At 33.7% G+C, this 26,188-nt stretch overlaps 6 protein-coding genes and 1 long non-coding RNA gene across 10 annotated transcripts; 2 read left to right on the top strand and 5 right to left on the bottom strand.

Moving 5' to 3' along the window:
* Positions 1 to 728: 728 nt before the first annotated feature.
* LOC105282110 (LIM domain-containing protein jub) lies at positions 729 to 8,476 on the top strand. Its single transcript, XM_011343838.3, has 6 exons — positions 729 to 3,106; positions 4,087 to 4,177; positions 6,259 to 6,428; positions 6,519 to 6,581; positions 6,657 to 6,839; positions 6,915 to 8,476. Exons 1-6 carry the CDS (start codon positions 1,193 to 1,195, stop codon positions 7,134 to 7,136), a joined length of 2,643 nt encoding a protein of 880 aa, XP_011342140.2. The 5' UTR covers positions 729 to 1,192; the 3' UTR covers positions 7,137 to 8,476.
* A 162-nt stretch (positions 8,477 to 8,638) lies between these two features.
* LOC105282107 (angiotensin-converting enzyme-like) lies at positions 8,639 to 14,807 on the bottom strand. Of its 3 annotated transcripts, XM_026971090.1 has the most exons (16): positions 14,238 to 14,390; positions 13,760 to 13,897; positions 13,491 to 13,649; positions 13,208 to 13,307; positions 12,967 to 13,110; positions 12,559 to 12,862; positions 12,322 to 12,474; positions 12,053 to 12,177; positions 11,820 to 11,995; positions 11,486 to 11,646; positions 11,290 to 11,412; positions 11,023 to 11,207; positions 9,657 to 9,951; positions 9,441 to 9,586; positions 9,286 to 9,365; positions 8,639 to 8,980 (listed from the first exon to the last, which is right to left on the bottom strand). In XM_026971090.1, exons 1-16 carry the CDS (start codon positions 14,373 to 14,375, stop codon positions 8,888 to 8,890), a joined length of 2,520 nt encoding a protein of 839 aa, XP_026826891.1. In that variant the 5' UTR covers positions 14,376 to 14,390; the 3' UTR covers positions 8,639 to 8,887. The 3 variants fall into 3 exon arrangements, with proteins under 3 accessions (XP_026826891.1, XP_019888054.2, XP_019888055.2); XM_020032495.2 differs by lacking the exons at positions 8,639 to 8,980; positions 9,286 to 9,365; positions 9,441 to 9,586; positions 9,657 to 9,951 and adding an exon at positions 10,762 to 10,942 and having other exon boundaries at positions 14,238 to 14,807; XM_020032496.2 differs by lacking the exons at positions 8,639 to 8,980; positions 9,286 to 9,365; positions 9,441 to 9,586; positions 9,657 to 9,951 and adding an exon at positions 10,762 to 10,921 and having other exon boundaries at positions 14,238 to 14,807.
* A 983-nt stretch (positions 14,808 to 15,790) lies between these two features.
* Positions 15,791 to 16,767, bottom strand: LOC105282122 (coiled-coil domain-containing protein 113). Its single transcript, XM_020032548.2, has 2 exons — positions 16,450 to 16,767; positions 15,791 to 16,392 (listed from the first exon to the last, which is right to left on the bottom strand). The coding sequence occupies exons 1-2, from the start codon at positions 16,688 to 16,690 to the stop codon at positions 15,875 to 15,877; spliced, it is 759 nt and encodes a 252-aa protein (XP_019888107.1). The 5' UTR covers positions 16,691 to 16,767; the 3' UTR covers positions 15,791 to 15,874.
* A 243-nt stretch (positions 16,768 to 17,010) lies between these two features.
* On the bottom strand, positions 17,011 to 17,780 carry LOC113561406. The gene is made up of 2 exons (XM_026971449.1): positions 17,409 to 17,780; positions 17,011 to 17,298 (listed from the first exon to the last, which is right to left on the bottom strand). The coding sequence occupies exons 1-2, from the start codon at positions 17,527 to 17,529 to the stop codon at positions 17,081 to 17,083; spliced, it is 339 nt and encodes a 112-aa protein (XP_026827250.1). The 5' UTR covers positions 17,530 to 17,780; the 3' UTR covers positions 17,011 to 17,080.
* Positions 17,781 to 17,874: 94 nt separating this feature from the next.
* Positions 17,875 to 19,718, bottom strand: LOC105282105 (fas apoptotic inhibitory molecule 1). Of its 2 annotated transcripts, none has more exons than XM_011343830.3 (5): positions 19,502 to 19,718; positions 18,846 to 19,078; positions 18,648 to 18,773; positions 18,529 to 18,578; positions 17,875 to 18,304 (listed from the first exon to the last, which is right to left on the bottom strand). In XM_011343830.3, the coding sequence occupies exons 1-5, from the start codon at positions 19,519 to 19,521 to the stop codon at positions 18,194 to 18,196; spliced, it is 540 nt and encodes a 179-aa protein (XP_011342132.1). In that variant the 5' UTR covers positions 19,522 to 19,718; the 3' UTR covers positions 17,875 to 18,193. The 2 variants fall into 2 exon arrangements, with proteins under 2 accessions (XP_011342132.1, XP_011342131.1); XM_011343829.3 differs by having other exon boundaries at positions 17,875 to 18,293; positions 19,502 to 19,703.
* On the top strand, positions 18,963 to 25,475 carry LOC113562324. The gene is made up of 2 exons (XR_003406842.1): positions 18,963 to 19,088; positions 22,464 to 25,475. It is a non-coding gene; the product is annotated as an uncharacterized LOC113562324 (long non-coding RNA).
* On the bottom strand, positions 20,113 to 22,652 carry LOC105282106 (fumarylacetoacetase). Its single transcript, XM_026971448.1, has 8 exons — positions 22,450 to 22,652; positions 21,731 to 21,960; positions 21,513 to 21,653; positions 21,179 to 21,432; positions 20,851 to 21,057; positions 20,601 to 20,746; positions 20,344 to 20,461; positions 20,113 to 20,278 (listed from the first exon to the last, which is right to left on the bottom strand). Exons 1-8 carry the CDS (start codon positions 22,531 to 22,533, stop codon positions 20,202 to 20,204), a joined length of 1,257 nt encoding a protein of 418 aa, XP_026827249.1. The 5' UTR covers positions 22,534 to 22,652; the 3' UTR covers positions 20,113 to 20,201.
* Positions 25,476 to 26,188: the final 713 nt, after the last annotated feature.

The raw sequence follows: 26,188 nt of genomic DNA, 5'->3' as shown, positions 1-26,188 counted from the left end.
TTGTGCTGGAAATCGTTATCTTCTTAGACCATGCATGAAATCTAATTAAATTTAATTGGTATGAAAGCAGATTCTTAGAGTGACGACAAAGAAAGATCTTCTAAGAATAAACTATAAAACTAGATGAGAAAATTTACAAAAATGTGTATGTGATACTAATGCTCTTTTAATAATAAAATTATTACAAAAAGTCGTTAGAAGATAAAAATAATCTAGAAATTACCTATGGGTATAAGAAGCTATATCTACTTAATATGCTGGTCATAATATTCCTGAAAAAACGCTAGCGGACAGCGATTTTTTTCTGATTACGCCAACTTTCGTATGGTTTGGTCTTTAATAAAAAAATTAATCCTGTAAATGGTCAAATAGTATGTAACATCACTTCTTTACTTTCTCCTCGCACCGCTGATAGCGTCAGTGCTGATGACTACTTCATTGAGTTACCATGGAGATTTCCAAGTTCTTCATTACTGGTAGATGGCTGAGCAGCAAGAGTGCTGGAAAGCAGAGACCCTCCAAGTAGAGAATCTCTACTTGGAAGTTACTTTCAGCGCCACATCACGACTAGTAGCAGTAACAGCAACTGTTCAGTCTCAATGAATGATACTTGTTACTACTAATGAATGATACTACAGATTTCTGTCTTGACGGAAGATGAGCACAATCAACCATCAATCCATGCGTTCCTGCGTGCGTATGCGCCGTCGCATGAATTTTCGCAGGTGATGATTTTTCAGTATTGTAACGCGAGAGAGGCCCAAGGTGTGCGGCCGGTCAACGTGTCGGCATTCGAAGAGTAGTGACGCTACTCCGAGGCGCCTTGATCGAGGGGCGTAGTCCGAAATTGAGGATAAGAACAGGGCCTCGTGGCGATTCTGTACGCGCAACATATATCCCACTTCGGGTTCCGTGCTATCCCGTGAGAAGATTACGAGAGCGCGCACGTAAGAATTGAAGGAGGAAGAGAGAAGCAAGTGGAGGAAAGAGAGAGCCAGTCGGGGGAGATCGGTTTGACAAGCGAGCCACTGAGCTGCGCCACGATACCGCATATACGATGTCGAACCACTTTGCGTTTGACTCATCGGTACTATTTTAATTTTGGAAGTTTAAGTGAAGTGTACGTGTGAAATAAAACGACATTGTGATTTATCGGTGATTACAAGAATCCTGCCAACAAGAATCGTTGCCAATGTGCAATTCGGGGGACACTTCCTATATACAAAAGCTAGGTTATCTGCATCTTGGGGATGACACCGCAGACGCTGGTGGTACGACAAGTACGAGAGTCTCAGGTTCCAGACCTGAGGCTCAAGTACCTCTATCCAGAAACGTGATTAACAGAAACGATGCCAGAGCGTCTGGTAGACCTGTCGGTGCTATTGAGAGTTTTATCGAAGGCAATTCTTCAGATGTTTCTAGACAAGCAACCGCGAATGATTATAAGTTGTATGAACGTGAAAACATCATAGCTGCTTCACGATTTGCTACTCCGAAACCAATAGAACAAATTAGTGCACAACAACAACAGCAGCAGAGTCAGGCTCGCGGAGCTCATCAACAAGCTCCTGTCTATGAAAATATAGATTATTTTCCACAGCAGACTCAACCACATCCTCCTTATTATCATTCAATAGAATCTAGAAAAAGTCCTAAAAGTAGTCCTAGAGGTTCCTTGGTTGGTGATTCTTACGAAGGGAATTATAGAAAAGCTCAACCACAAGTGCCAACTGGCAATCGTTATCAAACTGTATCACCGGCAAAAGAATTACCTCCGTACGAGGCTCCACCAGTATATGAGAATATACAAGAAGTGCACTTTTCTGAAAACATGCAAAATAAGCCAGGGCCTCAAGTTCCATCAAACTATTATCATCCAGCAAATATCAATGGCGGTGACTATGTTGTTATGACTGGAAAAGTGGGTCAGTCTATGAATCAACGCGGGCTAACACAAAATTTATCATATACTCAGCAAAGAAGTGGAAGTATGCGTGGCCAGAATTATGAAAGTTCAAGTTTACAACGATCACTTGATTCATCCGCATCTAGGTACTTACAAAGTTCATCCACTACCTCTTCGGATCATCAGGCTGGAAGAAGTGCTTATGTTCCTCCTTCCGAATTGCAACCACCAAACAGAAGCTTTAATTATAGCTCTGATCAGCAACAGCAGCAACCTCCTAGATCTGGTTTACCATATCACGGTGAATCTCCTCCAGTACGCTTACAATCGGAATCTCATCATTATCGCGGTTCATTGGAAAATGCTATGAGTGGGCAGCAAGGATTTCGTGTCACAAATCAGATTGATAATAATCAACCTTCTCAATTTCGCCAAGACAATACGCAAAATTATAAGCAGTACATTGAACCTTCTTCAAGAACTACAAATACAAATTTTACAGGGGAATCACAAACTAGAAATTCTCCAGTATATGGAATTCGTCCAGGAGAACAAACAGCATGTCGTTACTCTCCAAATCGTACAATATCTCAGGGCGAAAGAAATTATCATCATCAAGAAAATCGATCAGATTTCCCTGCAAGAAATTCTCCTGTTTATTCTTCTAATCGCTCGACAGAGCACTTGAGATTAGGTACGTTGCAACAAAATGACAGGAATTACATATCAGACATATCAGATCCTGCAACTACAAGAAGTTCACCCCTTTACTCTCCAAGTCGAAGTGATTCCATCAGAGCCATTATTGCTAACAACAATGTAGCAAGAGAATCACCAAAAACAAGTCCAACACATGCTCAAATATTATCAGATATTGCTGCACAAAATATAACTAATTCATCTAGACGTGGATTGCCTTCTTCATCCAGTTTTATTGGAAATCCTGTACGTGGACAAGTTCAGACAGCTGTCTCTACTGCTTCAACTGCAACGAATGAAATAGACATCAATGCTGGTCCTAGAATCACTAGCCTTCCTCCTGGCGTCACTAGTGGAGTTGCTGGACCTGTACTTTTAAATGCCGGTGTACCTGTATTGCAAAAATCTTCTGAGCCGGAGAGGGAAGAGAGAAAATCCGTTAGTCCACCAATGAAGCCGGGAAAAGGATTGTTACCCTACAATGTCATTTCCAGACCCTCGGTAAATTTATCATTGTTGCAAAACTATTCTTAAAAAATCTGCTGAGATTACGTAGATAAAGATATTGTATTAGTGTAACAAATTTCGTTTTAAAAACCCCCTATGTATGTGTATGTTTCCTTGTATATTTCCTGCGCCTTTATCAAATATTCATGTAATAATAATGCTGCATGTTTTGTGAAGAAAGCAACGAGAGTAGTGTATAAATGAATTGCATCAAGTGGGTTAAGGAAACGTGTTGATCATAATGTACATCAAGTTGTACCTTGGCTGCATGCCATAAACACTATATATAAAATTTATACGTGAAAGAGAAGGTAGACAATGCTGATGCATCTCAAATTCACCGAACCGTAATTCTACCCCGCTTAAATTGCATTTTTATCGCAAACAATGCTTATTTAGATTATTAGATATATTATAGATACTCGTCAGTGTTATTCATCTATTTTAAAACAATGCATGTTTCCCAAAAATCATGAGTAATTTCAAAGACATGCTTCTTATGTATCAGATGATCTCATTAACGTCAGTGACTTAATCACTTGCACTTTACATAACGCCTGACCTATGTGACGATAAGATTAACACACATTTTAAACGAAAATACGATTCGCCATCGCTTATTTCTTGTTTTTCTTGCTTGTACATTTCTTCGTTGCTAGATGATCATATTCATTTAATCTCTAATGCACAAAGTTTAGAACGTCATGATTTCGTCTGGAGAATTCTTTTATATAATAGATAATCAGTAAATTGCTCATCGATAAGAAATAACTTGCATTCCAGTCGCGATATTTTAGTCATGAAATCTTTTTGCTATCTATATTTTTAAAATGTTTATATATTATTTTTATATAGTTTTAATAATAGTTTAAATGAAATAATAGTTTAGGTATCTTACACTTTACTTAGATTACATACTCGATATTCATAATCGTCATCGACTTAAATCTCAAATTGTAAATTACCTTTTGAAGGGACCTACGGAAGCAGAAAGAAAGATAGAAGAGATGACGAGACAACTCGAAGAGGAAATGGAAAAACAGGAGGAAGAAGGGGAATACTTCGGTAAGAAAATATTGTTTATACGGTTACTCACTCCAGAAAACCGCGCTTATCGATACACTTCATGCGCCATTTCCGTGCAGAAACTCATCACTTTAAACATGACCGGTTATTATCAACTAAATTATCTGTTTAAATATTGAAAGATATTATCTGCACTCTCGCTCCTGTTATGTCTCTCATATTGTGTGAAAAAAAAAGAAAAATTAGAAAAATAACTAGAAAAATTCCTTACAGTATGATAGTAGATACGGCTGAATCCTTAACGTGAGGGAATTCATAATTTTAGATATTTCTGGGAAACGATAAAAAGCGCAGGGAAGAGGGGGGCACGACAACATGCCGTACCAATTCCCACGGCGCAAGTTCCCGGTAGACCGGTTTCGAAAAACGGAATCGAGTTTCGGTGCGTCGCGGATACTTTTTAGCGCGATACTTCGTTGACATTCACTCTCTCGCGCACCGCATTAGCTTCCACCCACGTATTTCTTTACATCTCTTCTACGTGAAGAACCGAGAGCAAGTGTGTGCCATGCACACGTGTACGATGCCTACACAAGCGAGCAGACTGCTTTAATCTTACGACTGTTTAAAAGCATTAGGATAGCATTGATACTAGTACCAATAGATGCGATGTATTACACCGCATGTTCATGCAACTGACATGACCACTTTTCTGGCTTCCTCGTGTCGAGAGCGCAATAACAACAGCAATTCAGCGGTTACGTAGTTCACAAGATTATGCCTGATGCAGAACGAGGAAATGAAATTTCTTACCTCTTTCGCTATCTTTCTCTTTCCTTTTTATACCTAATTATATTATTAATTTTATATCTAATTATATCAACTACTTCATAACTTCAACACACGCCCATTCTGATAAATTTTTGTACTTCTCTACTTTTTTGTGTCATGTTTTTAAAAAGATCTTGTATTTATTTTCTTTTTTTAACAGAAAAGAACGTTATTTTATGTAAATCACATTCAAATAAAGAATTTAATGAATTTAAATTACATTTAATATACTTTAGAAATATAAAAATGCATTGCATTTGGTCAAATATATCTGTATTACTAACGAGATAAAAACTATTATTAAAATTGAGTAGGAACAAGAACCATTCACAGTATCTCTCATTTTATTAAGAGAAAACGATGATTGCAATAAAAATACAAAGAAAAATGTTTTTTTCGAAAATTCGACAAACAATACGAAACAAGTAAAAGAGAATTACATTACAACGTAGAGACAGCTCTTGAAAATGAATGTGAACGTAGAGCAACGCGCACAATAAGGAACTGAGCGCACACAGGCATGTAAGAACTTCAGTGAGCGAAGCAATGTCAGTCGAGAAGTGGCAGGCGTTTAGGCGAACGTAATGTCCCCTTAGTTGCGTTTATACTTGCGGACAAGCTGTACTCTTCGTGTAACGTCCTGTACGCGAGGCCACACTGTGGTCTACGTCGGCCGGTAACTAATCTCGTTATAGATAGACCAGTCCGACTCGTTGGTCGGATTCTAGTCCGGCCAGGACTGGTCTAGCGAAACCAAGTTGCAAAATTGAAACGGCTGGCTCTCAGCGTGGGTGCAAGTTATCCAGTTAAAGGATGGCAGGGTCGCGATTGCCCATCGAGAGTTGTGAGTTCGCTTATTCGATCTCGTTCATCCGTAACAGGCCGGAAAGTTCTCGACGACAATCGATTCTGATAAACGTGTTGCAATTCCGCCTCTGCCGGTGCGTGGTATTTTTATCCTCCGGCGGTGAATTCGCAATTCTCATGTTCTTGGTCTGCGCGCGCTATGGTGCTTCGCGATGATGTTCGAATTCGTGTTTTACGAAGTGACACAATCCTCTATCCGTACACCTTCTATTTCAGGAATGTTGAGTAGAGAATTCGCTGGCGTAACTTCAATATGAGTCATCAAGTGTAAATCACTTTGAATCTGCTATTTTGTATCATTCCGCGAAGAGAGTTTTGAAATATATATACTTAGCATGTCATGACGAAAGAATTAACCGCTAGTTAGTTTTTGTAACGTGACATAAATTTGCACGATATTTTAACGATACTTTTGGTGATAGGTATTTGCCATACATGCGGCGAAAAAGTGACCGGTGCCGGACAAGCTTGTCAAGCAATGGGCAACCTCTATCACACCAATTGCTTCATATGCTGTTCCTGCGGAAGAGCGCTCCGTGGTAAAGCATTCTACAATGTTCATGGGAGGGTTTACTGCGAGGAAGATTATTTGGTACGTGAGTTGTTTAAATGCTATAGTGTGATATAGAGATGATATTCGATCGCTTCCTCAAACTCATAAAAACTCTTATCCTGTTTGCAGTATTCTGGTTTCCAACAGACGGCCGAGAAATGTGCAATTTGCGGCCACCTCATCATGGAAATGGTAAGCGACGAGACACGATCATTAGCATCAGTTAACTCCTTATTGTAATTCAACAATGTCTTCTGCTTTCCATAGATATTGCAAGCGATGGGCAAATCGTATCACCCAGGTTGCTTCAGGTGTTGCGTATGCAACGAGTGTCTTGATGGTGTTCCTTTCACGGTCGACGTCGACAATAAGATTTACTGCGTGAATGATTATCACAGAATGTTCGCGCCCAAATGCGCGTCTTGCGGAAAGGGAATCACACCGGTTGAGGTAGGCACGCACGAAATTAATTTCCGCTTGTTTGCATATGTCAAGCATATATGTCTAATGGACATTTTTCGTCAGGGAACTGAGGAAACGGTTCGGGTAGTCTCCATGGACAAGGACTTTCATGTGGACTGCTACGTTTGCGAGGATTGCGGTATGCAATTGACCGACGAACCGGATAAGCGGTGTTATCCACTCGACGGTAGGCTTATGTGTCGTGCATGTCACATCCAACGCATATCGCACACGCAACCGAGGGCACCGCAGCCAGTATCGGCCAGCTATCAGTTTATGGGCTAAGTTACATCAGTGGTCTCCATTTTCCAAACTGCGCACGTAACGATCATCCGATAATACCGTAGGAATCGATTAAATAAACCACGTGTAGCATAAGAATGGAATATTCGCGTCGGCTATGAATGCATGAGAAAGATCATTATAAAACATTCGCACAGATGAAAATCGATTGACGATTCAATAATTATAAATCACGTCTTACTGATCGCTATAAGTCATTGTTCTTGTTAATCTGTTTATGATACATGTTCATACAGTCGCTGTATACTCTCCTAAAGCGGCAGATATTGATCAAATTAATATCGAAGTTAATAGTTGTGACAGCAATATTCGTGATTGATGTACGGCAAGAAATAATAGCCTATTATAACTATCGCATATATTAGATTTGTTTTTTATAAACATCGAAAAGATAGCATTTTAGCTATCCCGATCTTTAAGAGAAATATGTCATTTTGAAATAACTATACAAGACTGGATGTTAGAAAACCGAAATCATTACACTGCCCTCTTGGTATCATTTTAATCAATAAACATGGCATATAAACATGAATGCAAGGACACACACTTAGTTTTTATCTCATCGAAGACAAAAGCCGACGTAAGACTAAGTAAGTAGTATATTTAATATATACGAATCTTATTTATTTGTGAATGGTTGTACGTACGTACGTACATTGATCATTACATTTGAATGCAGTGGTCTCATTAGGATGAACGAGTTGCGCAGGCAACTGTGATATAGTAGCATAATAGTAATAATTATATTCGTAGTTAAGCAGAACTCCATACTTCATGCATGTACATAACATCCATCATGTTCTTATTACATCTTTTTATCGTGTTCATCATAATGCAAATTCCTGAACGGAAATATATGGATCTCGGAACTTGCAAATTCCTGCGAACTTTTTCCATCAGTCGTTTAAGTTTCATATTTCACACTTGCAATATTTATTAGGACAAATATAGTGTTTACTATACTACGTGTACGCGAAGACTCGCGCAACATTAAAATTTATCGGTATATGACAATATAATATGACGATACTATGAGGGTTACAATGATGTATGTTAGTATTAGTGTATTTGCGATACAAAGACCTGGAAAAATATGTTTCATGTACATGATACATGATAAGTGACTATTAGCATTGAAAGACGCACAACTCGAGCTGCCAAATAACTATTGTTATTCTTCATTAATAACTGTAATTATTTCTATTATTATAGTATATTTAAGTTCGCGCGTATTGTAGATAAAAGTATAATCCTATTTAAATTGCACATATGTAGTATGTATAAATGACAATCTTTCAATAAATAAAACATTGTACAATACATACATTAATTTTCTTCACCATAATACGAGTACGAAATCATAATACAGAATAGCTACATAATTTCGTCTTCATCGTACTCCCAATTTCTGGAGAAATAATTCTGTTTAAACGATGTATTATTTTTCTATGTAAATTTTTGTAAAGCGTATATTAAAGTATCTCTTTTACAAAGTTATTGTTAAATATAATATATAGAAGATCAATGTCTTGATATCTATTGTTAATACACACATCGACAATGCTTGCAGAATGAGGAACAGATTGGAGAAATAAATTCAGAACAATGTGATGTAGGTCATCTATTATTAACATAATATACATTCACAACGAGAAATGTGTACATGAATATCACGCATAATAAATATCAGAGCTACACCAAGCCCAATTCCGATATATAATGCGGGCGAATCGTCATGGTTTTGGTGGTTCTGTGTGTCGACCTGTTTTACACTCTGCCTTGAATTTTGTCTCCTGTTCTGTTGCATATTTGTTTGACCGTATTGGCTATAACACGGTGAAAGACATTTATGGATTGTATATACATCCCAAATTAACTAAATCAAGATCTTAGATGTATTATTCACGCAACAAGTGCAACTCGTAAACAGCAAGAGGAATAAAAATCAATATAATATATTTAAGATTAATCTTGATCGGTAACCTACTCATGATTTTGCGCGCAGGCTGTATCACGTTTGCGTGTAAACAGACAAAAGAGATTCAGATACAGATGTCGAGCTAATTACATATTAAAATATTTATTTCTTCATTCTTAGTAGACGTCATTACACTTCAGGTACCTTACTCACCTCTGCTGATTGAAGCTTAAATGATGGTGCCTTTACATAGCCTAATCTGCTCAGTTGCCTAATGGCTATTGTAGTTCCTCCTGCATTTTATCAGTTCGTATAGTATATTCATGTTCAGACAAAGTATATTTACATAAAGTATTAAGACTACATACCAACGGTAACAGTGTACCTAAGTGGCGTAAATATTTTATAAAGTGCATAAGTAATGGCCCAGTCCCCAGCACTTGAGTTACGTACTAAATTTACATACTTTTCACTAAAATTCATGTATTCCAAAATCTGTGCTACATCCACACCGCTGAAAGTACACGATTTTACATATAATTGTCCAAGTATGATATGTGTATGCCAGTAATGTTAAAACATACTTTCTCACAGCAGTATAGAATATAGCTGCCCATCCTATGGATGTCAATATGTGTACAGGTATTAATACATGCCAATAATCTTTAGTCATTTGTTTCATTTTTTGGAATACTGATATTTTCTGTTCTGCTTGAGGTTTCTGGTAATCACTCTGAGAACTTTGCTTCAAGTCCGAGTAGTGTGCCAAAATGATACCATTTTTGTTCACCCTCTGTTTCAGTGACCTTTGATATATGAGATTGTGACTTATGAGGCCTAGAGAACTACATGAGGCGGTTCTGTAACGAAGGTACCTTTCTGCAAGTAAAACAAGCTTGATAATGTACTGCGCTATCTAATGTGTCTGACGCATCCGCATCGGTGCTTACCAGGAAATGCTGGTTTCCAGCATATTGTATTGACACGGCATGTGTAACATGCTGACAGGGGAAAGTATCTCGTCAGCAACGTTGAAGCATTACTTAGTTCAAAGCTGAGTCTCAAGCCGCGAGCCAAAATGATGTCCATTTCGAAAAACACCGCTTCTTTTCCTAACCAATAATAATATTCCTGTACCGTGCTAATTCTTACGTGTACTAAGGAAAATTAAAAATTGACACATGGAAAACTTACGAGTAAATTTTTACAATTGTTCTGAGCCAATCTGTGTGTCTTCAGTATACTATACAAATAAATATATTCACTAAACTTACGACATTTTAGTATTATGTGTCATCTTGCTTTATATTGACTCCGCGTATCCCAGCACGAGCGATATGTGCCAGTAAGAACGTGCAAGTAACGACATCTGTGAGATCAAGCATCGAGAGAAAACTATTGATCGCTACAGTTAGTATGAGATGTATGCATATATCCACTGTTGTTAAGAGTAGCGCAATTCTTTTATTATATCTAACCGGATATTTTTCTCATTGTAGGTATTTATAAACGAAGAATAAGCAAAAGAAAGAAGGAAAAGGGAAAAGGGAGAAAAAAAGAAAAAACATAACTAAAGTACGTTCTTAAAAAGATAATGTTATATATAAATGTCACTAACTATTATTATATATAATAATATATACCTAAAAATCTAAATTAAAATAATATTTTTTCTTATAAAATACGACATAAGAAAAATTTAATATATATGGATATATATGTATGCTCTAAATTATTGTATGCAACAATTATTAATAAATAGTAATGCTGTAAGTTAAAAGCAGTAGGGACAGGAAACTCCACAATTCTATTTTCTGTGCGCCGCTTTGATACCATTGAGCGAACAATGCTGAAACAAAATGGAAAATTCCTATTCTTACAACGTAAACTTTGTACTTTCATGGAGTAGTATTTACAATCATCTTAAAACAATATCAATTTTAAACCAACCATTGTTGTCGCGGCCTGTAATCCAGCCGATTACAGGTTGCATTTCATTTTCTCGTTTTAACCACGCGTTCAAAGGCTCAAAGTACTTGAGCATGGCACTAGCGTCTATTCTATTTGTTCTACCTCTTGTCATTTTCCTGACAATATCCTGCCATGGTTTGGAGGCTCCCATCGATAGAACATCCCTATAAATTAATTGTCTTATTGATACACTATTATTTTTTATTATCTCTGTTTAAACAGAGCATTGTTGCAAACTTTACGTACGATAACAATCGACCCGCTTCCCGCGATCTGTAAAGATCGCAAGTATGCAGCTCGCCAGTGTGACCGGAAATTTCACACAGTGATTGATACAATTGGAATTGTAAGACAACGCTTACGAAATATCTAAAAATTGAGTGGAAACGTAAAAACATGATACGTGCATTATTTACACTAAACATGTTTTTTATGTGGTTACTTGGCATAGAGATTGTCCGCTGGGATATGATACTTCGCCGCTGGATCGAAATTCCTTTCAGATCTAGGCATAGGTGGAACGATGCCTTGATATTGCATTCTTAATTCCCACCAATATGCTGTCATATTTTCTACACCATCACTAAAGACATGCCATCTCCACTGTTAAAAACAAATAAATGCATGCAATTAATAATTATTTGATTATTCTTTTTCATATAATAATTTAATAGTGCTCGAATATATATTTAAATATATTATACATGAAAGATAGAAATAAGAGTAATTATTATCTTGTATATTAGTTCAATTATTCAATTATTGCTATTACTTACTTGATCAACTATATAAGCAAATGGTGCATAAGCCACTTTGCGAAGAGCCATTAGCATCAGAAAATTTATGTTGCTATCGTAATCGTCTGTTAAATTATTGTGCAATCCGATTTTATGTAAGTGCTGAGGGGTAAAAATTGACAAACCAATCGCATCGCTAACAGCTTCGTCAAATCCTGATTAAAAAATTGTCATTAACGAAATTTCATAAAATATATATAAAAAGAATATACCTGGAAGTGCTTCGCTTCGAAATAACAGTGGATGATCCCTATATTGTAAATAATATTGCAATCGCGCCATTTCATAATGTGTTGATAACAAGGCATCCATTGTAACTGTAGTACACTGCTTTATCCTGTAATTATATGAAACAAAAATGATCTATTCAGAAAACAATTTATTTTGCCATTCTACGTAATACGAAGCGCGCACAAAAGCTAGAATTAAGTAAAAATATAATTATGTTAAAAAACGTACAGGCAAGTAATGGAAAATTTACCTGTAATCAATTCTATTACAAAAATCCCACGCACTTGGGGTACATTTAACTTCTCTGTCGATAGGTTTCTCGAACATGGAGAACTTCCAGAATTCTGGCGGCATTGGCTTCATTCCGAGCGACGTAAAGAACTCCTCTGCTATTTGAAACATCCTTTTCACCGTAAAAATAACTTTATTATAACATTATTCATATCTTACATGTTTGCACGAAAGTTTTGCACAGCCTGAGGCATACCTCAATGGAGTGATACCGTGAATCATCATATCCAAAGTCACATCGAGTTTCTTGCTCGCAGGAAAAGGTTGAACTAATTCGAATAGATTTTCCCAATTTTGGGCCCACATATTTCCCAAAACATGCGCCGGTAAAGGTCCATCCTCGCGTATTCTATTACCATATCTTTCATTCAGTTTCGATCGTACGTAAGTGAACAGATTCTTGTAGAGCGGAGTTATGGCTGACATTACTTCCGCTATATTTTGCTGGAAATATTCATCTTCAAACAGTTCTCTCATCTGATCGCCAGCATCAGCAAAACCTTTCGCAAGAAAATATTTTTGTTAGCTTGAAACATGTTTCTAAAAAGTATTATTTTTATGACGCAAGTTGGAATATTATATTTACGATCAAAGTCTGTCATACCATTTAATTTAGCTGCTTGATTGGCCAATTGAACATATCTCAAATATTTGTTTTTAAGTTTTGGACCGATCGCTTCGTGCCAAGCATCCCAATAATACAATAACTCATCGTAGTCTTTTGAATTTCCCATTATCTTATTTATATCTAATAATATTGGTTAAATATAAAATTAATTTAAATACAAATAGGTAAACATATTCCTTACGTCTATCTATCGCATCGCACAAACTGAAAAACTAACCATAATCCAGAGTTAAATTACACTCAACATCAATTCGTTTGTATGGACACACTCTAGCTTTTGTGTAAATTTCCTTCATCTCACTTATTAAGCGGTGTATCTGGAGAAATTAAGTACAATAATGATATACAAAAAAATTTGATAGTGAATAAGATCACAGATTGCATTTATTTATATATTTTTTAAATATTCATTTTCAAGAATTTTATTGAGCAATTAAATATATTATTTATAATTAAAGAATTTATAATTAATATTTTTTTATTATAAAACATTGATCTACCTCATTAAATTTATCGTCAGTCAACGAATATCGACCTTTCGTAGCAATCATTTTAAGTTCCCTTCTTGCTAATGGATCTGGTATTCGACTCCAAGCAAAAGTTATTGCTTTTCGCCAAGAAGCTCTTTCAAACTTTAATTTCAATGCTTGTTCATCTATCTAATAATTGCATACAATATATTAAAAAGTCTATAAATCATATTTCAGAAATTATTAATGTTACCCTATTTTGTGTTAATTTTTATGTTAAGTTAAAAAATCTGTTATACCATTTTCTGATGGTTTGTATCAGTAATATTTGTCGCAAAATTCCATTGAGCCATTGTCACCCTTGTACACATTAACGAAGCTGCACTATCATATTCTCTGAGAAATAGAAGGGCATCTCCTAAGTTTACATTGAGGCCCTTCAAGTAAGTAAAAATATTTTAGGAATTAATATTTTAAATATGTAAGTTGATTACTTGTTTTTATCAGTTATAATCACGCAAAGGAGAGGAAAAGAAGTACACTTGATACAATAGAATAACAATTGAATGAATTTTTAGAATAACTTATTAAGTATGTAATATAATAAATAATTATAAATATATATGTGTATGCCAATGACAATTTTAAATATAGCTAAATAACTGATGATGTATTTCAAAGAACAATAGCGCTATGATTTGCCGAGCGTGACCGGCAACCTAATTCTGACGAAGAAATTGTGCGTGAATCAAAAACGGGTATAAGACGCCGTCTTACCTCCAAGTATTTTCCATATATTCCTGCTTGTATTAGAATAACGAAAAAAATAATGAGATTTCGATTTTTCACTGTCGACGTTCTCTGTTGCAAATTCACCGTTGCACCAATTGACATGGCAATATTCGTCGTGCACATTTTGAGGTGTTTTTCATTCTCAAGAAGAATGCTTATCATATATGCAACGTTAAACACAAATGAATAAACACAATAATGGTTTAAAATACATGCATAAATAGTTACACGTTTTATTATTATCTAATTATTAATTAGACTAATATTTTCATATATTGCATTTACATTCCATTAAGAGATATTATTATTTCCAAGGAATATATGGAGAAACCGTTTAAATCGAAGGTTTAACACGCAAAGTTCGTTTTTAAATTAAATATGATCTAAAATAAATGATTGGACAATGACGTGCCAACTATTTAAGCAAACTAGATTATGGAGAGTGATATTCTACCATGCAGAGAGAAATATGTTTTTGAAATTTATAGAATAGATTTTAGAACGATTAATCACATCGCTGAGGCTCGACAACTGATTACAGAACCAGCGACGATGTTGTCGCGGCGAAACTGAATCGTGGCAGAAAGAAAGACGGGCCTTTCCGGTACGGATATTCCACGGGCGAAAAAAAGAAGGGACAGGCACTATCGGTGCGTGAAGCGTAACCACCCAACGCATCGCGGCACACGCCAAAATCTTCCTACGTCTATTCTAATCTCGCAATTGCTTTCGGTCAAACATGTCACAGTTGTTAATTCATAAAAATTTTTAACGTATCTGTGAATTCTCTGTATCTGTCAAGTAAACTCCGTGCTATGTTTCTAGCATTTCTCGTTTTCGTGATTTAGTTATTATTTAAAAAGGATTTTGCATGTAATAACATTAAAACATAACATTAAAAATGAATTATACTTTTTGCTATACTGAAGTCATGTTTTGCACGCAGCGGTATATAATATGAACTTCCTTCGTTCTGTAGACAAATACCGTAACTTTAATTATCCCATGGCGTAATCAGTGACGGCACGACAGTACTATAATTGCTACACGGAGTTGTGTCACATTTATAAATAATCTCAAGTTTGTTGTGACTCGTTGCTTGCTTAATATGCATTTTTTATGATCAGAATAAAATAATAAAAAATAACATTTTTTAATTTAATTGAATAATACTCGGGTATACAATCGAGATAAATAAATGATAATACATTGAATATAATTAATTATAATGTAATTTTAGCTATTAAATGATTAGAAAATGAGTTGGACAATCTCTTAAGCATAAGTTTTTAAGAAGAGTCATGACAATCAAGTTATGACTCGTTGCTTGCAGGCATCTATGCAGAACATTTTCTGTAACGGTAAATCTGTTTTCTACGGTGGAAGAGACACATTGTAGTGTCTTTGGAACCTTCTGTTTCTTTCCTTCTTATATCCTTATATCCTTATACATGATTTATGCATTTGTGATACAAATAAATAACTTCATTCTCTTCTGGAAACAAAAATTCAAGAACTGACAAAAGAAGATTTATCTACTAAGATAGAATTTAATTTTGATTTATATTATATTTTTAATAATAATATTCATCATGTATTACTTAATTTTCACGAGATTATTTTCAGTGTCTGTTTAATTTGAGTGTTATTTGCTGGATTTTCCTTTGCCTGGTTAACTGCTTGTGAATTCTACGCAGTTCGTGAAGTTCTGCACGCATTTTAACGAAGTCTATAACTCTCGGAACCTGCATTTGACAGTTTTTATAAATCACATTAAGCAACAAATAATTATACGTATGTATATGTACATTTCTTCGTCTTTTAAATCCTTTGATAATCTTTAAAAAGAGAAATAATAAATTTTGTTTGAAGAAATTTTGTCTTAGAAGACGAAATAAAGTTCTGCTAATAAGCTGTACATAAAAATCTAAGAATATTACATGAAAGTTATTCATTAATTCCGTGATTGACTTGTGTTGTTCTTCCATCTTCTCGATTTCGATTTGCATCATTGTTTGATCTGATTGCAATTTTGTAATTTTTTTATTTTTAGATGCGATTTTATTTCTCACTTCATTCACAGTTGATATCAAGCCACCCAATTTTTCCTTGTGCTTAGTTAATGCAATGCTATAACGACCTGCATCAAATGCAACAATTAGAATATTCTAAAGATCGCGGAATACCCAATTTTTACCTGTGATTCTTTTCATTTCGAGCAAATACTGATTTTTCTCCTCGATTCTTCGTATGCAATCTTGATTTTCTATGTTCAATTGTTCGAAATCTATGGCGCGTAGAGCCTCGCCGAATTCTTTTCTGTGCTTCAATTGCAAGTTGACTTTTTGTATCTGAGACTTTAGGGTAATTATCTTCAACCTGATTCGTTCCATTATGATATCGAGTACTTTCAACCATTCCTCTATAAATCTAGACATCAAACTCGAATCTATTATTTCTTGTACATTTACGCGTATTTAAAATATAATAATACTTAGAAATAAATTAATTATAATATGAGTTATTTATTATAACCTAGTAAACTTCTCAGCTGGTATTTTTCCCGTAATACCATCTACGCCTTTCTGTACAACGTTCTCTTCAAATTCCTCCCTAGCTCTACAAGTCTCGCGAATGCTAATCTCGCTTTCTTCCATTTGCGCTCGCAGATATATCTTCTTTTTCCGTAACGTTTGTTCTAAATTTACTAGTTCTTCCTGCAATTCCCGCATCTCAGTATTCACCATTTCAATGCGTTGTGCATATGTGATCCTATGTTCAAATAGTAGTCGATATATTAATAATCAGGGATACAATAGTAATAAAAGTTACATCTGACAGACTAACTTTGTTACTTTTTTTGCTGCTTTAGCTGCTAAAAGACTTGGCGTGATATGACTTCCGGATGGGATACTGGCAATACTCAGTGAATCCTTGTCGCGGAAAGTCACAGCACTTCCGGCTGCACTCATAACGGGTGACGTATAACTGCGCTGAGGCGCAATTTTTTGTACGCGTTTAGCGGTTTCTAAGACTTGCGCTATTGCTGAACAAAATACTTTGAATTGATACTAATATGCTTGCAAGAACATTAATCTAAACCGAAATGCTATGATTTCTAAAAACTTTGCAACAGAAATTAAGTAATGAAATTACTTCGAAGACTTTCAGGATCTCGACGTTCAAGATACCGTTCAAAAACATCATTTTCCAACCTTAACAATAGATTCGAATGAGCAATATTTTTGAGTGCCTCTCGTAATTCTGTCTCTGTCATATCTGAAAATCAAATATTTTTAATAACTTTTAAGATATAATTAAATTGTGAAAATTTGCTACCTTCATAACAAGATTCATCTTGCTTAGGGGTTAAAGTTAAAGATCCAAGACTGAAAACACTGCTTTGTCGTCGCGACATATTCTTATTCTTCAAACTTAATCTTTCTCAACTATTTATAATTTTTCATTATAGAAAATGTCGTGATAAATGTATTCAAAACTTCTTTGTCTATTCCACAATTTCTATATAATGTTAAATGAACATAGACATATAAATTCAACTATTTTTAAATATGCTTCTGTATTCTGAAGAAGTATTTGAAGTGAATAAATTCATATTACGCTGTGTTCAGTGAGTTTATTACATTCATAATTTAAAAAATGTACATAAAATAAAATGGCACATTCTGATTAGTATTAGTTAAATTTTGAACATTTACAAGGATAAAAAGTTCTTAAAAAATGTGTTATATGTCTGTACATACTAACGATTAACGAGAAAGAGATAGATGTGTACTTATCCATTATTACATTAATTATAATAATATTAAGTATAAAACATCTAATTGAATAACAAATACTATGAGAAAATATATATTTTAATTAGGATTCCATTAAAGCCTCTTGCTGTATTTCAACATCATCGATGTACAAAGCATACGCTATACCAATCTCCTTCTGATTTGAGCTGTAAGATCTGATCGCAGCCGGTAAATCACCAACAGAGAAAAGTATTTCTGCACCGCCATCCATGAACTCGTTCTGCAAACAAACTATTATGTAAAATTTGAAATATGATACAGATAATATAAGATATTTTTATTATTTAACAAATTTTTAAAACAATAAAAAAACTTATATCTAATATGCTTTTCTTTAAAATCAATTAAATGCATATATTTAAAATCATCTAACAGTAAAATTGTATCGTGCTTAAGAAATAAAAAAAAGAAACATTACTTAATTATTTATTAAAACTTTATGTTTTTATGATCACCTCAACTTCCACTTCTTGTCCATTCACACAAACGCTGTGAGCTTGTTTGTCTGAAAAATATCATAGAAGAAAGATTAATTGTGTCAATAAATATAATATATGTTATTATCGTTAATTACCTAATACGATTCTATATTCCTCGTCTCCAACTTTGGCTAACCAAGTCTCCAGTATTTTTGATTGCGACTGAACGAACTGCTTGTAGCTTTTTCCGTTTACCCACAATGCGTAAGAGTATTTCAGACCTATTAAATTGTCACAATGGATTAGTATTCTAATAGATTTTTTATTCTAAAGATAAAATAATAAGAATTTACCTGGCATCGGATCGACTCTGATCACAAACTTGGTGTTATTAAACGTAAAAATTTCATCACCGACCAAACGAAACATCCAGTCTCTATGAACTATGTCGTTGCCATCGATTTTTACCACACGTCGGCCTGTTGCTGTTCCATGCTCGAACTCCACTACGTGATTCCCATCGTTCAAAGGAACAGTCCATGTAGCAGTAGGTTCATTGGGCGAACTTTCCAAATTGTGAAGACTCCTAAAAAAATGTAAGTAACAAATATCATGCAATATAAAAATTAAAAAATAATATTAAAATACTAGAGCCATGTGCTGAAGGACATATAATTAGTGTTATAAAAGTATATATGCACATATATACCTGCGCGCGCGCGTTTGTGCGTGTTTGTACTTATGTGTGTAAAGAATAATACACTTAAACAGAATGTATTCTTATTAAGCTAAGAAAAAGTAGTTATTAGGCGTTCTCCTTTACCATAACGGGAATCATTTCTACTTTTAAATGTATGAACAATGTCAGACCTTGACATTGTACAGCTTACATTTGCAAAAGTAAGAGTAATAATAATACACACAAAATGGATTGATGTGGCTTATTTATTAAATAATTTTGTAAGGTTAAAGACACATATTTTCTTAATTTAAGTGAATTTTTACTCACCGAAGTAAAATGCCTGCCATGTTTCTTCTGGTTGCACCTGTACTGAACTCCTTATTGATCGCCCTTACTCAGCTGGCTATTCTCCTAATCGATAATTGAGTTATTTTGCGTCACTATCACACAATGTTACGCCTCTAAGTAAATTACAAGTTTTACAACATACTTGTTTGTTTCCATATATGTTTTCTCTATAAAGCGCATTTATTGCGTGTATATAATATAGGAAATATATAAGAAATAAATTATTTAATAATAAATATAATAAAATTTTTGTCAAAATTATAATAAATCATCACAGCCAAGATATTCAGGTGGCCTTTTTTAGATGCCTCACCCTGTATAATCCTAATTAATACATGATAATAATACAAATAATAAAAGATTAATCTCTACATAGTACATGGTTAATCTCTACATAATGTTTCGATTAGAAGTATCTCTAACACATTGAATAATATAATTTATTATTATTATTATTACTTAATTATATAACCTTAAAATACCTACATAATTGGATTTTATATCATTGTTTTGAACTAAATGTTATTGCTTTCTTCAAACGTCATTGTAAAAGATATTGATATTGATAAAGGATTACGAAAATAGACATATGCAAATCAGAGAAGTTTATTAGATAAAGTACAACATACAAAGCACCGTATAAATGAATATTGTTCTGTATTATTTTAATACACTGATTTTAATGCTTGTGGGCGGGTAACAATGTACCAGTAGATGATCCGAAACCAATCCTATAACCATCACCAACACAAAAACCTAAAAGACGACGATGTAAATTGTTCTATAATTTTAGATGTGTTATCAATAATTCATTTACTTACCGCGTAAAGTAACTTCATCACCATCTTCAAGAAATTTTCTTGTAGTACCATCTTTTAATGCGATAGGCTTTGTGCCTTTCCAAGTTAATTCCAACAAACAACCATAAGCGCTCGGAGTCTAAAATATTATATTATTTGTCATTTAACACATATCATACCTACAGAGTTATGTAATATAATATAATATATGTATAGTCTGCGTTTTGAAGAGAACAGATGTCATGAGATTTTATGAAGATAATGATAGTAGAACATACATCTCCACTTATAGTGCCAGAAGCCATTAAATCGCCGGAATTAATATTGCAACCAGTAACAGTATGTTGTGCCAATTGCTGTTGCGGAGTCCAATACAGATGCTTGAAATTGCTCTGACATATTGTGGTTTTTACACCACCCGCAGCTGTAACATCAAAATTACAATTGTAAGCATTCGATATATGGAACGAAAATATTGTGAATTATTATCACAAAAAATAAATAATAAAAAAGTTTTAATCAACTTACTTTTAATATCAACCTCCAATTTGATATCAAAACTACCAGACTCCTTATGTTGTAAATACGGGAATGGCGTTGGATCTTGGACAGTATCTGGTACCTTAAAATGCTCTAGAGCTTCCATCGTAACTACCCATGGAGAAATTGAAGTTCCCAAATTTTTTGAGCCGAATGGGCCCAATGGAACGTATTCCCATTTCTGAATATCTCGTGCTAAAAATAATTAAAAGAATCAAATGCAAACGATTCATAAGCAATTAAAGTAGAAAGTAGAAACATAATAATATTTGAAACAATTAAATGCAAATAATTATTTTTCTTATTGTCAACATACCACTCCAATCATTCATCAAGACCATTCCGAAGATATGATCATAAGCCTTCGAAGCTGGAACGGTGTCACCAAGATTCGTAGGCGGTCCAAGGAAGATACCCATTTCGAGTTCAAAATCCATTAATTGACACGGTCCGTATATAGGTGGTGGGTTTCCCTCCCCGGGAAGCATTTGACCCCGTGGTCGTCTTATGGGTGTGCCTGAGATAACAATTGAACTTGCTCTTCCATGGTAGGCGGTTGGCATATATTTCCTATGCGTATAATTATTTTAATTTTTATCCTTCGTAAAAAATATACACAGCATACAATTCAGAAATTGAGGAAAAATTACCAATTTGGCAGCAGTGGATTTTCTTTGCCACGGAACATAATGCCAGTATTCATAGCATGATTGAGAGATGAGAAAAAGTCTGTGTAGTCGCCAATTTTCGCCGGCAAATGCATTATAGCATCTTTTTGTGCGACGAACACTCTGAAAGGGATGTTAGAGAATGAATTACAATAATGATTCTAGAAATACAAATACAAGAAGTTTTCATTTATTTTTACTTTGATTGGATTTTCGGATCTTGCAAAGTACGATTGCTCGCGGAAAGCAGCTCTTGAAGTTTCGATCTTGCTTCTCGCCATGTTGGCCTACCCAGAGACATAAAATCATTTAGGCAATCACGATGGAATACATCTTGTTTATTTTTCAACAGTGGTCCGTCGAAATAATTCGTAATAGCACTCAAATTCAAAATCTTGTCACCAATTGCTACGCCTATCTTCTTTTCCGGCTGAAATATTTTACAGAAACATTATATTTGTTGTATTTGTTATATTATATCTGTTGTATTAATAATTAAAATCATTAATTAAATATTTTAATATATAGTGATATTTGATATACTTTATTAGCGTTCCAAAACAATACATTCTGAATTATCGAACGATGGTTACAACATATCAACTAATGGTATCGCGAGAATACCGACTGCAACAACTTCTGTGAGAACGTTCTACTTATTGTTAGATATTACGTCATACTGCGTCATGTACAGAAATGTATCATAATTCCACTTTTATGCCCTATAATCCTATATTATATCTTATAAGTTTTTAATATTTATAGGAATTATAAAAGTAAACATTAAATATTAAGATATATTAATAAGATTTCCTAAATAAAGTTATTACTATTGGATCTATTCAAGTATGTATGTATTGATATCACGTGACGTGATGTTGTGTACAGAAATTATATAATGCGATTTAATAATACTTACGTTATCCCTCGTAGAAAAGACTCCATATGGCAAGTTTTCAATCGGGAAATCACAATCTGCCGAATACTCGATGAACGACTTCATGGCTGCAACCTCGACGAACGTCTGTCTGTCTGCCTGTCGAGTCCACCTCTACTGCGATAGATACAAGTCGACGATATGATAATTCCGTAGCTTCCACGAGGCCGGTCTCCGAGAGAGAATAATTTATACACCTGTTTACGCGATCCTTGATAAGCCTCGAACGAGCCTCTGGTTTAACTAGTTTTACAAATCAACATAACGAGAATAGTTATTTTTACTTTGCAGTTGTTATTTTGAATACTAATCAGTTAAGTTTTCTAGAATATACGATAGAAGCAAAGTAATTATTATGTAATATATTGCTTATCAGTTTATTCCTATTTTCTTGATAAACACTAACTCTTTAGCATTTAAACTAAAAATAATATTTCTAACGTGCAAAACGTTTTCTTAATTATTTTTGAATAAGTAATAAAACTTATTTATTGATAGACATATTAATATAGTAAATTAATATAGTAAATTAATTAATGCATACATTTTATGTTATTTTATTTGATATCTTATTTCAATGAGAATAAGGTATTTTTATGTTCTAAATAATTACAATTTTAGGGTAACAGCAGTTTATTAGACATTGATATACAGTGGATAATAAGGGCAAATAGGTATTCGAACAACATGGTTATGACATGCCAGCAACCAATCACTCTTCATCGCCGCATACTCTCGATTTTCGCTTCTCGTTTATTTATCTCAACGATATCTTATCACGTACGCGCATGTACATATGTATTTTTTCCTATTTATATATAAATGTATTTTTCATTACGTACAGTATATAAGGACAGCTTTCTCCTCGATGGTATTTCGAGGCTTTATCGCTAAATGCTAATCGTTTGGAAGACATGTAACTTTGTTGTTGTTTTCCTTGCTTCTTTATTAACTTATTATACTAGTAATTAGACTAGTAATTAACAATAATGAGAGGCTAGGGACTTCCAAGAAAATTAATTAAATGATATTTATAAGAAACACGTAAAAAGAATGATTTTCTATTTGATTGACACAATTAAGAAAGAAGTGAAAGATTTATTCGATTATACATGTATTTCTCGTCGATGTAGACTGTCGAAAGAAAGAATTATAATAATAATTATTAATATAGTGCATTTAAGGTGCGATAAAATGTTTAGAGTGCAATATGTACAATGTAATGCAACGTAATAAACATTAAAGTACGAATAGAGTGCATAAAATGGTGCATAGTAAAACAATAAATACAGAATTCTGAATTGTGCAAAAATTTGCATGACACCTAAATATCTGTGCATAATATAAAACTTAAATAAAAACGCTTGTGGTAGAAGAATTTTTTATATTTACTTCTATTGCCAGCATTATATGAAATATTCGCAGGCATTAAAGTTTATGTACAAATCTTTAAAATACTAATTATAATATCGTGTGATCACCTACAAAAAAAAATAATATAACATTCGCAACAATATAACTTCTATAAAGTGCAATTATGTAACTTTTCTAATAAGTATCTTTTCTAATAAGTCAGTATTTTAATATTACTAGTTTATTGCTGACATCCATCACATCAGCCACACAAATGTAAAAATGTTCTAAATTTTAAGAAAAAATGCGAGGTTTAACGTGTTAATATATATTACTAATTATGTACGCAAATTAAGTAATCAGAAGTCTACAGAGACGAGTATATTTTTCATATAAATATATGACTTGTAATAAAAAAAAGAGCAGAGCAATCACGAAAATCAGATGTGTATAATTACGAGAGAATTCGCTTATGAATAGCATTGATCGCTATGTCGGCAATGCCAACGACTATAACTAAAGAAATTCATAACGCCGATAGAATTACGAATAGTAATCAACAACTTTTCGATAGAGTGCCTCTTTACAGGTATCGATTTGCTGGTCAGTTGAATCACTTAATTCATTTTCCTTTCGAAAAATACAATTTGTCCCCCCTTTGGCGTATAACGATTATAGGTGAATTGTTTGAACTCTGGATCAATAAATACAGTTTAATATCTCATCGTAATATTCCAAATGTTTACGATTCGAGCTGCAAATTGTGGTAATGCTGCTTTATCAAAACTTTGATATCTTTTACGAAATGACGTATAATAATGTCCTCTTTTCAAAAACGGACCTTTATACATATTCCAAATAAATGGCAATCAAAACTGCTATTGTACTTTTTATATAAAAATGCAGTTAAAAGAGGATATATATTTTAAAAAGAGAGGAATAATCTCTAAAAATGTAAACATACATACTAAGACATTACTTTCTTTTTAATGAATTATAATCTTAACAAATCTTTATTTCTATTACTCAGTTTAAATTGTTTCATTGATGCAGAATTCAGCATATATATCGCGCTTTATATTTTATACATTACATACGTTTCACAGAATTGACATCGCCTGTTATAATTCATCAGCCAAGCGCCGTCATTTAAGTACGATTAACATCTTTGGCATTAAATTACGTGTATCAGGACATATCGATTATTCTCTACTCTGCTTAATCCCGCGTCAGTTTAATCCCGGTACTAATTGCATAAAATACTAATTGCAGCTCCCCATCTAGATGTATTCATCTAAATATGACTTAAGCTAATTGTCACGACGGCATGATAATTCTCGGCGGAAAAAGAAATGCAGTGAGTTCCGAAAATGTACATAAATACACTCATTTTTTCGTACAATTACATCTAGATATTTTATATTACTTACGCGTTAAATATCTTTTCTGTTACTCCGTACTGGCAATTGAGTCGAAAGCTAGAGTTGTTCGGTTTATTAATGTCGAACAGATCGAAGCACTTATTGTCGATCGCATAGTGAGAAATTCACTGTGTTTAACATGTATATAAGAATTAATGATGTATGATGTAAAATCACGATCACAAACGCGAAAAAAAGTACATTAATTAATACATAATAAAAATTAAAAATTGCTTACAATGAGATTATATTTATTCTTTCCCTAGAGGAAATATTATTTAATATGAGATTTATGATATGTTAAAAATAATTTTTGTATCAATTTACTACGGTAATGCATAATCATCATTTCCAATAATGTGTTAATAATGCTTGAATAAAACAATAGATAAATTTCTAATAAAATCGACGAACTAAGTAACAATTGTTCGCACGAATATTTGAAAAAGCATGTACTTTCATGGGTTTGTGTTTTGTATATTCTTAAAATCTTTCAACACTAAATATATATATATATGTATATATATATATATACACACACACACACACACATATATATATACATATATATATATATATGCTTTGATAATTTTATATATTTATACTTTTTTATATATATCTATATATTAAATAGTACTCTCCGTTTGATTAAAATTGTTTAACAGTAAATTATAATATACATATCTTTGTATATAATGGATGCACAGTCCATCTCGTAACGCGTCATCTTCGCAAACAATCAATAAGTTAATTTCATTAATAGCATCAATATTTCAACACAATAATGCACAGCATTAGTCTATTTTCTATGAAAGTAATGCCATTTGTGTGCTATCTATTTGTTACGCCACGACGATAGAAATTTTCTATTCCGTCGCTATTTAATTAGCCATAGCTCTATAATATAAACATGTTCTAAATCATTTCTATACCATCCGAGAACGACA

Source organism: Ooceraea biroi, chromosome 7, assembly GCF_003672135.1.
Source record: "Ooceraea biroi isolate clonal line C1 chromosome 7, Obir_v5.4, whole genome shotgun sequence".
NCBI classification, from domain to species: domain Eukaryota; kingdom Metazoa; phylum Arthropoda; class Insecta; order Hymenoptera; family Formicidae; genus Ooceraea; species Ooceraea biroi.
The sequence above is the reverse complement of the archived record's forward strand: the minus strand, read 5'-3'. Positions and strand labels throughout refer to the sequence as shown.

Coding starts and splice junctions, on each gene's coding strand:
- LOC105282110 (XM_011343838.3), top strand. CDS start 1,193: ATGTGCAATTCGGGGGACACTTCCTATATACAAAAGCTAGGTTATCTG. Junction 3,107..4,086: donor ATGTCATTTCCAGACCCTCG/GTAAATTTATCA, acceptor TACCTTTTGAAG/GGACCTACGGAAGCAGAAAG. Junction 6,840..6,914: donor AGGGAATCACACCGGTTGAG/GTAGGCACGCAC, acceptor ATTTTTCGTCAG/GGAACTGAGGAAACGGTTCG.
- LOC105282107 (XM_026971090.1), bottom strand. CDS start 14,375: ATGTGCACGACGAATATTGCCATGTCAATTGGTGCAACGGTGAATTTG. Junction 12,863..12,966: donor TCAAGCAGCTAAATTAAATG/GTATGACAGACT, acceptor TTCTTGCGAAAG/GTTTTGCTGATGCTGGCGAT. Junction 9,587..9,656: donor TTCTATACTGCTGTGAGAAA/GTATGTTTTAAC, acceptor GTGTACTTTCAG/CGGTGTGGATGTAGCACAGA.
- LOC105282122 (XM_020032548.2), bottom strand. CDS start 16,690: ATGTCTAGATTTATAGAGGAATGGTTGAAAGTACTCGATATCATAATG. Junction 16,393..16,449: donor CGAAATGAAAAGAATCACAG/GTAAAAATTGGG, acceptor CATTTGATGCAG/GTCGTTATAGCATTGCATTA.
- LOC113561406 (XM_026971449.1), bottom strand. CDS start 17,529: ATGACAGAGACAGAATTACGAGAGGCACTCAAAAATATTGCTCATTCG. Junction 17,299..17,408: donor AGATCCTGAAAGTCTTCGAA/GTAATTTCATTA, acceptor TATTTTGTTCAG/CAATAGCGCAAGTCTTAGAA.
- LOC105282105 (XM_011343829.3), bottom strand. CDS start 19,521: ATGGCAGGCATTTTACTTCG. Junction 18,774..18,845: donor CAGAGTCGATCCGATGCCAG/GTAAATTCTTAT, acceptor ACAATTTAATAG/GTCTGAAATACTCTTACGCA. Junction 18,579..18,647: donor GGAATATAGAATCGTATTAG/GTAATTAACGAT, acceptor GATATTTTTCAG/ACAAACAAGCTCACAGCGTT.
- LOC105282106 (XM_026971448.1), bottom strand. CDS start 22,533: ATGAAGTCGTTCATCGAGTATTCGGCAGATTGTGATTTCCCGATTGAA. Junction 20,462..20,600: donor CTGGCACTATAAGTGGAGAT/GTATGTTCTACT, acceptor ATAATATTTTAG/ACTCCGAGCGCTTATGGTTG. Junction 20,279..20,343: donor TGATGAAGTTACTTTACGCG/GTAAGTAAATGA, acceptor GTCGTCTTTTAG/GTTTTTGTGTTGGTGATGGT.